Source organism: Rattus norvegicus, chromosome 6, assembly GCF_036323735.1.
Source record: "Rattus norvegicus strain BN/NHsdMcwi chromosome 6, GRCr8, whole genome shotgun sequence".
Classification (NCBI taxonomy): Eukaryota; Metazoa; Chordata; class Mammalia; order Rodentia; family Muridae; genus Rattus; species Rattus norvegicus.
In genome coordinates, this window is record NC_086024.1 from 109,097,554 (window position 1) to 109,112,261 (window position 14,708).

The window sequence follows — 14,708 nt, forward strand, 5'->3', positions numbered from 1 at the left end:
TATGTGTATACGTATGTGTTTATATTTATGTATTTGAGTGTTTTGCCTTATGTGTATGTAGTACACATGTACTGCTGGTAGCTGGAGGTCAGCAGAAATCAGATCCCATGGACTTAGGTGCTTGTGAACCACCATGTTGGTACTGGGAACCAAACCCACGTCCTTTGGAAAAGCCATCTCTCCAGCCCCAAGTATCATATTAAACTAAAGAGAAGTTGTGGTTGTTTGCTTAGTCAGGGTTACTATGGGGTCAAAAAACACCATAGATCAGAAACTTGGGAAGGAAGGGTTTATTCAGTTTACTCTTCCTCATCCCTCTTCATCAGCAAAGGAAGTCAGGACAGGAACTCAAATAGGACAGGGACCTGGAGACGGGGGCTGAACTGGAACCATTGAAGGGTGCTGCTTACTGGCTTGCTCCCCACGGCTGCCTCAGCCTGCTTTCTTAATTTCTTGAACCAGTACCGCCAGCCCCAGGATGTCCCGCCCACGGTGGGCAGGGCCTTCCCCACCGATTGCTAATTAAGATATGCCTTCTAGGCTTGCGTACAGCTCCAACTCTGTCTGTGGAGGCCTTTTCTCAATCGTTCCCTCCTCTGTGATGGCGCAGTAGCCAGCACATTGTTTGTTATATGAGAAAGTGTATGTTTGGTAAGTTGACAAATGCTGCCCAACCACTGGGTGTTTGCTCAGTGTTTTCCTAAGCTCTGGGGATAGAGGACTGAACAAGATGTTTCCTGTTGGTTCACAAGGGTGCAGGCTCTGCACAGTTCCTGCTGTGCCACCTTTGACATACTGTTGTCCGCAACCGTCACTTCCTGTGGTCCTGACAGTTGCAGTGCTGGGCCTATATCCAGACAGGGAAGATGGAAGCCATTTCTTCCTTCCGTAGAAAGAGGAAGTGAAGGGGAAAATGTCAGCCCTCCAAGACAGTGCCACGTCCCAGCTTCTCAGTTGTAGCGTGTACATGGAGAAGAGGAATGGAAGAGTCAACATGCTTGCCTTAGCTGAGACCCCGCCCTCTGGAACATGGAGGGGTGAGCTAAGGATTAGCGCTTTAATTAACCTTCTCTCTTAAAGGAACAGAGAGGGAAGAGACACAGGACACTGGCACTGGGAGCGATGATGGTGGCTTCAGTGAGGAGTGGGAGGCCCAAAGAGACAGTCACCTGGGGCCTCATCGCTCCACTCCTGAGTCAAGAGCTGCTGTCCAGGAACTTTCTGGGAGCATCCTCACTAGTGAAGACCCGGAGGAAAGTACGTGCATCGTCTCGGTCTGAAACCACGGGTTTCTTTAAGGGCAGTATTATCTGCCTCTCAGTACACTGAGTTGTTGTGGGGAAATAGCTTATTCAGGTGTTTGCCACACAAGCATGAGGGCCTGAGCTTAATCCCTCTCCAACGCTCACATTTAAAAAGAAAAGGTCAGCACAGCCTCATACACCTGTGATCCCAGCACTGGGCAGGTAGAGACAGGAGGACTCTGGGCTTGCTGACCAGCCAGTCTAACTGAATCCATTCCTGCTCTGTGTGCTGTGCTGTCTCCAAAACTAAGCTACAGAATGACTCAAGAAGATACCAGGCATCAACAGATGGCCTCTTTGTACTGTGTACACACAGAACACGAGCCCTCAGTGCCCCTCTTTGAATGCATGTACACAAGAGAGAGAGAGAGGGAGGGAGGGAGGGAGGGAGGGAGGGAGGGAGGGAGGGAGGGAGGGAGGTGTGAATTAAGATGTTAAGCAGAGGGGTTGGGGATTTAGCTCAGCAGTAGAGCGCTTGTCTAGCGAGCGCAAGGCCTTGGGTTCTGTCCAGCTCTGAAAAAAAGAAAAAAGAAAAAAAGAAAAAGATGTTAAGCAGATAATGCCCAGCTGTGCAGGGAGGTGGGTAATGAGACTCCGGAGTCACACAGAATCTAAACCTCCTGGTGTAGAACAGAAGATAAAGAGGATGGTCCTTCTGAGGCCTAAATTGGATATATTGTTTATTGACTTCTCCTTCAGTGTAGGACTGTGTTTTTTGATTCATTTGGCCTTGTTTTTTTCAGACAAAGTGTCACCATGTTGCCTAGGTCTCACACTCCTGGTCTTAAACTCTCCTCCTGCTCAGACTTCTGAGTAGCTCAGAGTGCAGGTCCGTGCCACCATGCCCAGCTTGGGATCAGATATTTGAATTATGAAGTCACAGAGTTGGGTGTGGTGGTACACACTTGTAGTCCTAGGGCTTGAGTGACTGAGGCAAGAGGTTCACAAGTTCAAGGCCAGCCTAGGCTACATAACAAGACCTTGTCTGAAAAAAAAAAAAAAAAGCACAGGAAACAATGACAAACTTAATCTTTCTTCTTTTAGGAGGAGTAAAGCTTGGGCTGGGAGATTTCATTTTCTACAGTGTTCTGGTTGGTAAGGCCTCAGCGACCGCCAGTGGGGACTGGAACACAACCATAGCCTGCTTTGTAGCCATATTGATCGTAAGTATATGCTGACAAAAATTGTCAGAACTGACTGACTCTGCATGCCTTTATGATAATTTTCTTTTGAGTGTGTTTGTGCACATATATTATGGAAGTTGTGTGACAGAGAACAATGTTTTTCCTTCTACCTGAGGCAGGGTTTCTCAGAGAACAACTTTTGGGAGTTGGGGCTCCCCTTCCACCTAAGGGAGGGTCTCTGTTTTTACCGTGAGACGTGCACTCCAAGTAGCTTCTGGCCTATTCTAGTTTCCCATCTCCAAAGCAATGCTAGGATTACAGGTGGGCCCACTACATCCAGCTTTTTACATAGTTCCAGAGATCTAACTCAGGTGGTCAGGATCAGGGGGCCACGTGCCTCTACCTGCCCAGCCATCTGTCTAGCCCCGAGAAGTCTCTTCTGACTCCAGGCAGGCTAAGAACTCCAATCCCTTGAGAAGCTTTTTAAAAATGGACAATCAGAGCCTGCCTGATCTCTCTCCACTCTGGCCACACATTAAAATCAGCCAATGCTACCAGCCTAGCTATGTCTTTCCTGTGAAGTTTATCACTGAGGCTTAAAGAATGGGAGCACCATGGGCTTGCTGTGTTCTCCTTGCATACTAGCTCGGGTCTCAGTCCTGTGCTCATCTCTGTCCCCCACCCTTGGATAATTAGTTTTGAGTAGTTCTTAAGAGTTCTCCAGGAAACTGTGAGTATTTCTCATTAGAAATCACTGTGGGCCAGGCAGTGATGGCGCACACCTGAAATCCCAACGCCAGGGAAGCAGAGTCTGTGAGCCTGGTCTACAGAGTGAGTTCCAGGACAGCCAGGACTACACAGAGAAACCCTGGAGAGAGAGGGGGGGGGGAGAGAGAGAGAGAGAGAGAGAGAGAGAGAGAGAGAGAGAGATCCGCAGTGTATGACTAGGACTTAACAAAGACTGTCCTGATCAGTGGTTTTACATCTAATGCACAACCTGTAGCCTGCTTGCCTTGGGACGGCAGGTATGGAGTGAGAGGGGCTAGCCCAGGGCATAATCCCAAGTTCCATCTTGCTTATGATGGCTGTGGCTTTCAAAACTGACTTAGAAAGCTGGGTGTGTTGGCATGCACCTTTTAATCCTAATGGCATTCTGGAGGCACAGGCAGGTTGACCCATGAGTTCAAAGCCAACCTTGGTAAGTTCTGGGTTGCATAGTGAGATCCTATGTCAAAAACAAAAACCTGACTTACTAATAACACATGAACTGTTCCTTACTGCTCAGAGTTGGGGCATACAGTTCAGGTGTGAGAATGCCCGCATAGTCCAAAGCCCTGCGGTCAACCTCCAACCTCATGAAACAGGCAGGGTGGCATGTCCCCGCACTATGGAGAGGAGGAGGAGGGTCAGAAGTTCAAGGTCCTCCTTAGCTGTGTAAGGGATTTGAAGCCAGCTTGGTTGCGAGGCATCATGGTACACTCTTACATCCTGGCACTTAGGAGACTGAGGGAGGAAGGTAACTCGTCTGCCCAGTCTGGGTTTTGTGTGTATAAATGAGCCTCTGTCTCCACAGGGCCTGTGCCTTACGTTACTCCTGCTCGCCATTTTCAAGAAAGCGTTGCCGGCCCTTCCCATCTCCATCACCTTCGGGCTCATTTTCTACTTTGCCACGGATTATCTCGTGCAGCCCTTCATGGACCAACTTGCATTCCATCAATTTTATATCTAGCATTTCCACACTCAGACCATGGATGATTCTTCTTTGATTATCAGAAAAACAAAAACATAAAGCAAACCTGGGCAGGGCATGGATGATTGTCCTGTGTCCTCAGCGAACAAAGTCACGACTCCAGCTTGGCTTTGACCGCTTCCTTCCGGTTTCCCCAGCCACCTGCACTACTGGACTTGGGAAGGAAGTAACTACAGAAAACGGTTTCCAACACTTGTCATTGCATCGGACGATGTCACTCAGTGAAGAAACTACCAGGCTGAGAGACAAGGACTAAGTATGCTGGCCGAGAAGCTGCTGGGCTCTACCAGCACTTTGACCCTTGGACATGGAGATTGACCAGCACTGGGAACTCTCAAGAGGTTAAATGAAGTGAAGTGAGCCAAGCAGAGCTGCCGTCTTCCATGCCATGTTGGAAATAAAACATGCCCTAGCTGAATCCTGCACTGTCCAGGGGGTTCTGTGCAGAGGTGGCACTGGACCCAGGTCCCCGCAGTCTCCTTTGCTGCCCACTCGTAAGTTTAAATAAGGATGCCACCCTACACAAGCCCCAACCCCTGTCACATCAGTGACTTTGACCATTTTTGCTCTCAAGCACTGACACTATTATCTGTGGTTGCCATTTCTTCCCAAGGCCAGTCTGGATGAATTTGGGGTGGCTTTATCCTGAGAGTTGTAACCTCAGGTTCCAAAGTCTGTACTTCTCTTGAAATGATGGAACTATTTCTCAACAGTCCCCTGTCATCCTTAAGTAACTTCTGGGTTTTCCACAAATTCCTCATTTTTAGACATACTTTAGGTTTACTTTTGGCCTGGATGCTTCCTCTCCCTGTCTCTCTCTTGTCCCACAGCAGTTCCCTCTGACAGCAGACAAGGCAGCTCTGGGAGGGAGCCAGTGGCCCTGATAGCCCAGGGGGTACCTCATGTGATGCAAATACTCCGTGTCAATCAAGCAGTGCAGTGAGCCGTGCTGCTGTGCTGCCACAGCTCCCTGGACAGCAAACAGGATGTGTGCCCAAAGAATTAAAGTGACGGGTGGCTGGTGAAGCGCTCTCTGTCCTGACTGTTCTTTTGTCACCGCAATCCACTGTCAAGGACAGAATTTAAAACTAGGGGCTGGGGGACAGCTCCAAATACAATGCCTGTCTTGCCCTCGGCCCAGTCCCCAGCATTGGGGGAAAAAAAAATAAAACCACAAGATTTAAATTAATGTCTAGTGCTGGTAGTTGGTCAGTTCATGAATCAGTTGTGTCTAAAAAACCAAGGGTTTGGAGAAAAGTTGTTTGTTGGTTAGCCGTGAAAGAACCTAGACGCAGGACTTAAGCCAGTCGCCAAGAGGAAAGATGGGCTTCCCACAGCCATGGGACAGAGTGAGTTAGCTACACAGGCACGTGTGAGGGACGAGGCTCTGCTTCCTCAGGAGCCGTAGAAGAGTGGCCTCACTCTCGCTTCTGGTCTGTCTGCCTCTTCTCTCATCTCAGTGCTCCATTGTGTGGTGCGAGCAGTGGCCATGTGCTGAGTTTACAGTGAGCATGGGTGCTGTGGACCTGTCAGGCTGAGCAGTAGTCCCTTGTACCTGTGGCAGCCACCTCAGCCAGGACACCAGCTGGTAAGACTTGAGAAACTAGTGTGGCTCAACCAAGGACGCTGGCTTTCTCTCCCAGCCTGTCCTAGGAACCACTTGAGGGTTAGGATACTTATTTTGGGTCACACAGTTGTGCTGTTGATCTAGCCCGGGGGCTTTGGGCATGCTAGCAAGTGAGGCCTGGAGTGATCCTAGGAAGGATTTGACCTTAGGAGTCTAGTAGTCCCCTCTGTGGTGAGGCGGAGACAGGCGGGTCCCTGGGCTTACTGGCCAGTCAGCCCAGCCCCATCCAGGTTTAGGCCAATGAAGAGCCCTATGTCACAGAGCAAGGTGGACAGCTCCTGAGGAACGACACACGGAGGAGCTGAGGGCGAGCTTTGGGAGAGCTTGGTACATGCAACATCCTCAAGGCCCTGCGCTCATTTCCCAGGCTGTGTTTAAAGAATATGAACCCAGACAGAATCATCTCGGCTGAAGAAGAGAGCCTTGCAGGGAGGAGAGGGGCTTGTGCTAGAAGGTTCTGCATTTTTATTATCAAGCATATGTGAGGTCAGCCCTGTGGTGCATGGGTTCTAAGGAGCAAACCAGGTCACTAGGTACGCTGTGGGCAAGAGCCGCTAACCAGCCTGGCCACCTCACTAGCCCCTTTTCCCAAGACCTTGCCGCTCTCACACAGACAGCAGATGGGAAGTTTTAGTTTGAGGCACTTTTGCCAATCTCAGGTAGAGCAGTGTGTGTAAGGGTCTCAAGTGTGACGTGTGTTTAGTAACAAGAAGATATGGGCTGTGATTGTGTGCAGGTGTTCCAGTCCAGGAGAGGAGTGGCCACAAGCCAGGCAACATCTGGAATAAAGCCACTGCCCCCACCTGCTTGGTGGGAAGAAATGTAGTAGCTTTAGGGCTTTGGTCCAATGCCTACAGGATATGGGGCATTTATGGGCAGTGCCAGCTGCAATCGAGGGGCTGGAGAGGAAGGGCGCTTCTTCCTGGTTTTGATTCTGCTGGGTTAAAGGGATCCTAGGTTCACAGCTTTCACACCGGATGACTAAATTTCTCCAAGAGGAAAAGAGAGAGCAAGCAAGCAAAGGACAGCAGCCAAATGTGATCTGTTAGAGAAAGTGTGCAAAAGACAAGAGCCAAAAGAAATCTATTGACTTCACCACAAAAGGAGCAAAGATCTGTGGTTTTTGCTTGCAAACTTCGCTTGAAAGTTTAGTGTCTTTTGTGATAGATGCCCAAGTGAAGGGTACATTTACTGCTTGTTCTGTCTGTGGTTTCACGCACATTAGATAGGGTCTCCCGTGTAGCCCAGGCTGAACTCAATTTAATGGTCCTTCTGCCTTCACCTTACAAGTGCTGGGCGTCACAAGACATGGACCATCATGCCAAGTTACATCTATGTACATACATACACATATGCATATATATATTATATTTCTGCACAGAGCATGTGCCTACATGAGGTCAGAGGACAGTTAACAGCAAGTGGTTCTCTCCTCCCATCATGTGAGTTCCAGGAACTGAACTCAGGTCCTCAGGCTTGGAGGTGCATGCTTCTACCCACTGAGCCATCTGGCTGGGCCTATGGATATTCCTGACCCTAACTTGTTGAATGTGAAATTGATGCTAACTGCCAAATAAGGTCTTCCAAGATCGGGCTTCTAATGGGAGGCTCTGTCTCTGACCCTCAGAGCCAGGCTTTGTGATCTAACCCTGGAAGAAAAGCTGAGGGGTTTATTCAGTCTCCTGAGTGATTGGCTTGGTGCTGCAGTCTCACCTGCCCTCTTCCTACCTTTTTCCCTCCCTCCCCTCCCCCCTTTCCCTTCTGTTTCTTGTTCTTTCCTCTTCTCCTTTCTGAAAGAAACCCCAGGCTCTTGCCAGACCCACTCTAGAGCAGAGGATGATCTTGAACTTCTGTCCTTCTACTTCCACACCCCAAGTTCTGAGATCACTCACATGCACCCCTGTGCCCAGTTTATTCTATGCTGGGGATCAAACCTGGGGCTGTGTGCATGCTAGCTAAGCACTCTACCATCTGAGCTACACCCCCTGGCCCCACCCATCCTGACTTCTCTCAACTCCTGAGGCTTACAGAGTGAGTGCTGTTAAGGGGACCTCATTCCTTCAGAAGCCCCCCTAGTTAAGTGAGCTCTTGAGTGGTCTATGCAGATCAGCCTGGGCCACCTCTCCTCACTCCCTGTGGGTCTTTAATGCTGAATTTGAAGACAATTTGGAAACTGGACATTTGCATTCACCCTTGGGATGGAAATAATGCCATTTCTTGATGATAAGTTAGAGTCTTAAGAGCAGCCCGGGGGTCTTGTGTCTTTCTCCAAACCTGGGCAGTTCTACAAACGCACACCAAAGGAAAGGCTTTGCAGCCTTTCTTGATGGTGCCATCCAGATACCTGTGGGCTGTCCCATCTCAGGGTCTTCTGCACCTCATTGGTCTACTAGGCTGCTAGAAACCCCTACTCTGCATATTGCAAAGCACAGCCTGGTGCTGAAATGTACCCTTTCTTGACTGTCAAAGCCATTTAATGGGCGTTTGGAGGAGCAATGTGCCTTTGAGGATGCAAGTGTCCCCTTGGGCCCTAGAGTATAGAGCTTACACATGTCTCCCTAGCAGGAAGGATTTCCCCGAAAGCACTTCTATTCAAATACAGACTTGTTGAAGGCCACTGCAGAGTGGCAGTGCCAGGGTGAGAACTTCTGAGGGGTTCTTTACTCTCACATGGTCACGGCCTGGCTTCTACCATGGGTACTACTTTGTACATAACACTGTGAATGCAACTTTTTAAATAAATACCTTTCAAACTCTTGGGAAGCTATAATTTTGATAGATGATTGCAGATTTTCCTGTATTTGTCAAATGAATAAAGAATGCATGAGCCTAACCTGCTTGTTTTCTTCCGAGACACTGGGATGTGAAGGCCTGTGCACTGGCTCACAGATGCCAAGACACTTTGAAACGTGATGCTCTCTGCTGGTAACAAGGCAACGTGGGTTAGAGCAGAGCAACACCCAGTCTGCTCAGAACCGCTATTTATGGTTCTGTATTGTAGATCTGCAGCGCAGCAACTAAAGAGCAAACATTTGAGAAAAACATTGCATTTGTACCAAACACACGGACTACTTCCTCTTGCCATCTCCTAAATGAAATCTATTACCAGCTGTCTCGTCTCCAGCACCAGGTTTTGGCTTTCGAGACGTACATGGCCTCATTGTGTAGCCCAGGCTGACTTCAAGCTCACAGGCAGTGGAATAAAGACACGTCCAGCCATGCATGGCATTCCTTGAAGATTTTAGGGCTGGCGAAATGGTAAAGGAACCTGACACTGAACTCGAGGGCAACCTGAGTTTGATCCCGGGACCTCTGTGAAAGGAGAGAGCAGATTCCAGCAAGTTGTCCACTGACCTCCGTCGCATGCACGCAGTGAGCATCTGCATCCCCTATCCCAGTGTCCCACCCTCCAAAACACACACACACACAATAAAACTTAAAATGGTGCAGGAGAGTTCTCTCGGTGTTAAGAACACTTGTTGCTCTTCCAGAAGACCCAAGTTTCATTCCCAGCACCTAAATGGCAGCCTGCAAGCATCTCTAACTCCAGTCCCAGGGAGTCCAATGCCCTCTGGCCTCTATGGGCACCGGGCAAAACACCTACCCACATAAAAAGTGAGTAAAGTGGTAGAAAACTTTAGGAAAAGACTGCAAGCTGGGAATGAGGGTGCACACCTTTAATCCCAGCATCTGCAAAGCAGAGGCAGGCAGATCTCTGAGTTCGAGGCCAGCCTGATCTACAGAGTGAGTCCCAGAACAGCCAGGGCTACACAGAGAAACACTGAAAAAATTTTTTAAAAAAAGTAAAAAATTAGGGCTGGAGAGATGGCTTAGTGGTTAAGGGCGCTGACTGCTCTTCCAGAGGTCCTGAGTTCAATTCCCAGCAACCACATGGTGGCTCACAACCATCTGTAATGGAATCCGATGCCTGGTGTGTCTGAAGACAGTGACAATGTATACATAAAATAAATAAATCTTTTAAAAAAAAAGTAAAAAAATAAAACTTCTAAAGAGAGTGCCCGTCAGGCCTAACGTATGTATGTATGTATATGTGTTTATTTTTTTTATTTTAAGGAACTGGTGGAGAGCAGCATAATATTGACTTACATACATTACGTAGAAATCCAGGAAGATTTAAGTTTTGTTTTACTAGGTGTTGTGGCTGGTACTTAGCAAATATGGCTATGTCTGGCATACAAATACCTTACCATAATAACAAGAATTATGACAAGCAACACAATTTTAAATATTCTGTATGGTTTTGAACATTCATCTCAACATAGTCCATTAACTTAAGGGAAAGAAGATCTAAAGGCTGGGAAGATGTCTTTGCAATTAATGCTTGCACTGTGCAAGCATGAGGACCTAAGTTCAAATCTCCAACACCCACATAAAAACTCAGGCACAGTCACGTGCTCCTGTAACTTCAGCAGCAAAGAGACAGAAGGATAGCTGAGTGTGCTGGTCCCCAGCCTAGCTGCTGGGTCAGCGAGCGAGCTGCTTCCAAGGAATAGGGTAGAGGATGTGGCAAAGCAGGACACCCGAGAGCCGCCACACACAAGCTCAGTTTACTAGAACGGCTGGCCAGCCTCTGTCTTGAGCCTTCAGGTCCAGATTACAGGCACATGCCACTCTGCTGGGCTCTTGACAAGGGTTCTGGGCTCAAAGCTCCGGTTTTAATCTGAAACTTGTACCACAAGCATTTTACCCACTGAGCCATCTCCCCAGCACCAGTTGAGTGCTTTTCATTGATGAGCTTTAGAGAGCTTGGGGAGGGGGAGTTTGGGAATAATTCCAAAATTACCTCAAGGTCAAAAAGACTGAACTTAAAACTTTGGCTTCCAAGAAGCATCAAAAGGGTACAGCAGGTAGCAGGGTTCCCAGGCCAGCCAGGAGTTAACAGGTCATGTGAAATAGCATTCTCTCATTCAGCGAGAGTAATAATTAAAAAATATATAGATGTGAAAATAAATTAACAAAACATGGGCTGGAGGTTGGGAGTACTGGCTGCTCTTCCGGAGGTCCTGGGTTCAATTCCCAGCAACCACATGGTAGCTCGCAACCATCTGTAGTGGGATTTTCTGGTGTGTCTGAAGACTGTGATACCATACTCACATACATTAAATAAACAAATCTTTAAAAAAAATAACAAAACTACACTGTGCTGAATATTAAACTTGAGCCTTGATCAGGAAAAAAATAACAAACCATTTATCTTGACTTAGTTTTCCGAAGTAATAAAAAAACCTAAAAGATACAAACCCTGGAAATTAAGTCGCTCAAACATGGAGTCGACCCCCGAGGAGAGACTATAGCCAGCTACTGAGCATTTTGCTTCTCTCTCTGGATGAATAGGAATTTGAAATTGTCAAGATGCTAACTACGGATGGACTGGAGGCAGGAGGCAGATGCTATTGCCCCGTGAAGTTGCTCCTGGAGTGATCTGCTGCTGCTGGAGGCAAGTGCCACCAGGTTTTGCCTGTGCTTCAGGTAGCCCAGGAACTGGTGGAGTCAAGGAGGTGGGTGCCGATACTCTCCAGCTGGCCCTGGCTGCTGTGGGACTGTGCCAAGCCTTTTCCCCGCATCAAATGACATCCCTGCTTTCTTCTGTCACTTACTGGGGGCAGAAGCCAGGCATAGGTCTGGAGATCATCTGTCATGCTCTGCTTCTGGACGCCTGTGTTTATTTCCTGCTGAAAGTTCGCTGTGGGAGTGCTCCCTGCTGAGTTCCCAGCCAACTGAGATTGGCAGACTCTGGACTCATCACCTATTGTCAAGTACAAGCCAGCTCTATACTCCTCCTAACTCCCATGTCCCTGGCAGGCATCAGTAGGGAAGAGCAACCAATGGCAGGAAGGTCCCGCTGGAGATGGGTGACTCCTCTGACCTGGGGAACCCCAGTGTTGGCCCTGACATCCAGGACAACAAATACAGCTGGTTGGTGTTTCGGTGTCCTCCATGAGCTGCTCCCGATAGCATCAGATCTCAAGGGAGAAGGACCCAGAGGGGTGGAGTGAGTGAAAGCACTGTGTTATAAGGAGCCCTATCTGTCCTTTGTGGTCCTCGTGTGTGAGGAGGAAGTCAAAAGCCTGGCAAAAGTCTCCGAGAGCAATATGGTGCCCTCTCTCCTCAAGCATCTTCCTGAGGGCAGAGAAACCTCAGGTGGAGAAAGTGACCTAGATATAAGCCATCGCTACTTGCTTGAAGCGTGTGAAGTCCTAGTTGGGCCTGGTGGCTCACACCTGTAATCCCGGTGCTTGGGAGGCTGAGGCGGGAGGATTGCCATGTGAGACTCGCCAGGCTACATAGCAAGACCCTGTCCCAAACAACCCAAAGGGCAGCGTGGGAAAAAGATAAGTAAAGGCACACATTTCCTGGTTAAACTGGATGGCTCGAACCTGTGAAGAAAAGCCAACAGGGCAGGGTCCATTTACACGTTTCCATAGACCTTGAAGGAAGTGTTGCAGGGCTGAGGCGATAGCTGAGTGGATAACGTGTTGCTCTGTAAGTGCGAGAACAGGGATTTGGAGACCCAGAGCCTGGGTAAAGCCAGATGTGGCACCGTTGCCCATGGTGAGACAGGATGCAAAGACAGTGAAATTCTGGGGAGCTTGAGGGCCCCATCTGTGGAGCAGTGACAAGAGACTCTGGCTCAGAAAACAAGATGGAAGGCAAGGTCTAACACCTGAAGTTGTCCACTGGCCTTCACATGGCACCATGGCACATGCTTGTACATGCAGTGCACACACCATATACACACACATCAATATATATGCCATATACATGCACACATACCATATACACACACATCAATATGTATGCCATATACATGCACACATACCATATACACACACATACCATATACACACATACATACCATATACACACACATCAATATGTATGCCATATACATGCACACATACCGTATACACACACATACCATATATACACACACACATACCATATACACACACATCAATATGTATGCCATATACATGCACACATACCATGTACACACACATACCATATACACACACATACCATATACACACATACCATATACACACACATCTCTCACACACACACCAAATATACACACATCACACACACATACAATATACACCTCTCTCTCTCTCTCTCTCTCACACACACACACACACACACACATGTACACCATATACACACACATCTCTCACACACACACACCCCAAATATACACACATCACACACACATACAATATACACATCTCACACACACCGTATACACACACACCACATAAACACAAACCATATATACACACATAAAAGGAATGGCGTCTGCCTCAGACCACAACAGCAGACCTGAACTTCCCTAGGAAAGGAAGGGGAGGGGAAGAAGGCACTGAACTGCGCATGACCTGCTGACCTTTGTGAGACACAGCAAAAGTCGAACTTCTAGAAGACGTATTTGCAAAAGGAAAAGCTCATTCTGAGAAATGTAATTGCTACCTTAAATAGAGGTGCTAGCATTTAAAACCCGGAATTAAAGAAATTAAATGTAGCCTGCAGGACGGGAAAAGCTACAGCCCCAAAGGTGGCTGGAGAAAGAAAAATGGCATCAGAATTAAAAGTCAAACCTTTTGAAATGTTTGACAAGAACAGCCTACTGTGAAGTGGATGGCTGAACTGTTAACAGTAACAGAAAATTCTCATCTGGAGAATGTTGGTAAGGCTCAGTTTTCGGAGAAACATACGAATAATTCTCTTTTGATCACAGCCAACTTGACCACACACAAAATCTCTCGTGTAAAATCATTTTTTGGCTGGGCGTGGAGGCACATGCCTTCAATTCCAGCACTCAAGAAGCTGAGGAAGGAGGACCCAGAGCCCAAGGCTGGCTTTGGCTTCATAATTCAACAAGGCCCTGTCTCAAAAGCCAAGACTCCTTCACAAACCTTTCACACCTCCCTCTACTCGTGAGGATGTCAGTTGCCCTGATATCTCGAAGACCCAAGAGGGCAGCTGGGTTTGTGGGCGATCCTGCAGTCACAGGAGGCTGAGGGGAGAAGATCAGTGGAATTCTGAAAGTCAGGGCCAGCCTGGACACCATGGTAACAGCCCTTTCAGAGGGAAAAGGGAAACCTAACACACAAATGAATTTCAAACTGCAATAAACCAGCATTTAGGGACAACTTTGAGTTTTTAAAAACATGATTTCTCATAGATTTTTTTTCACTATGGAATAAGACACAGTTACTAAGAGACTAGATGAATTTTGTCTCTATAATAAGAGATTTAAAAAAACATATTTTGGTATTCAGAACCCCACATTTTGTGAGTATCTTCGGTGGGCATAATGTAAGTATAAGATTTCAAGTGGCCTAGCAGTGTTTACAATGCTTATATCATTTACACTTAGTTTATTTTTAGCCTAATTCGTTTCATTTTATACGTATGAGTATTAACCTGCACGTGTGTATGTGCACCGCATGCATGCCTGCTGCCCAGGGAGTTCAAAATAGAGCATCAGATCCCCTGAGACTGGAGTTTCTCATGGCTGTAATAGTTGTGAGCCGCCGTGTGGTTCTAGGAGCCGAACCAGGATCTTCTAGAACAACAACAAGTGCTGTTAACTATGGAGCCGTCTCTCCAGCCATCCCCACCTTCCTTCCTGACACAGGGTCTCAATGTGTTGCCCACACTGGCTTTGAGACTAGTTTTTGCCTTCTCAAAAACAAAAACAAAGACAAAAAAAAAAAAAAAATCCGGGAGTGTAGCCCCAAGGTATGTGTCTAGCGTACCTGTCATCCTGCATTCGTACCCCAGAATTGCCACCACCACAAACCTCCACCCCCACCACTCACTCCCACCGTGAGTAGTTAGGGATTAATTTCTCAGATGCTCACACACCTTGGCTAGGACAG

At 47.7% G+C, this 14,708-nt stretch overlaps 1 protein-coding gene across 3 annotated transcripts in view; it reads left to right on the forward strand.

Annotated features, from left to right (window-relative positions):
* The window catches only part of Psen1 (presenilin 1), a 52,032-nt gene extending 43,394 nt beyond the window's left edge, over positions 1 to 8,638 (forward strand). For all 3 annotated transcript variants that reach the window (NM_019163.4, XM_006240322.5, XM_063261575.1), the window contains exons 10-12: positions 1,081 to 1,257; positions 2,349 to 2,467; positions 4,002 to 8,638. In NM_019163.4, coding sequence (NP_062036.2) covers positions 1,081 to 1,257; positions 2,349 to 2,467; positions 4,002 to 4,157 — 452 coding nt within the window. In that variant the 3' untranslated portion in view covers positions 4,158 to 8,638. The remainder of the gene's footprint in view (positions 1 to 1,080; positions 1,258 to 2,348; positions 2,468 to 4,001) is intronic.
* The last annotated feature ends 6,070 nt before the right edge of the window (positions 8,639 to 14,708 follow it).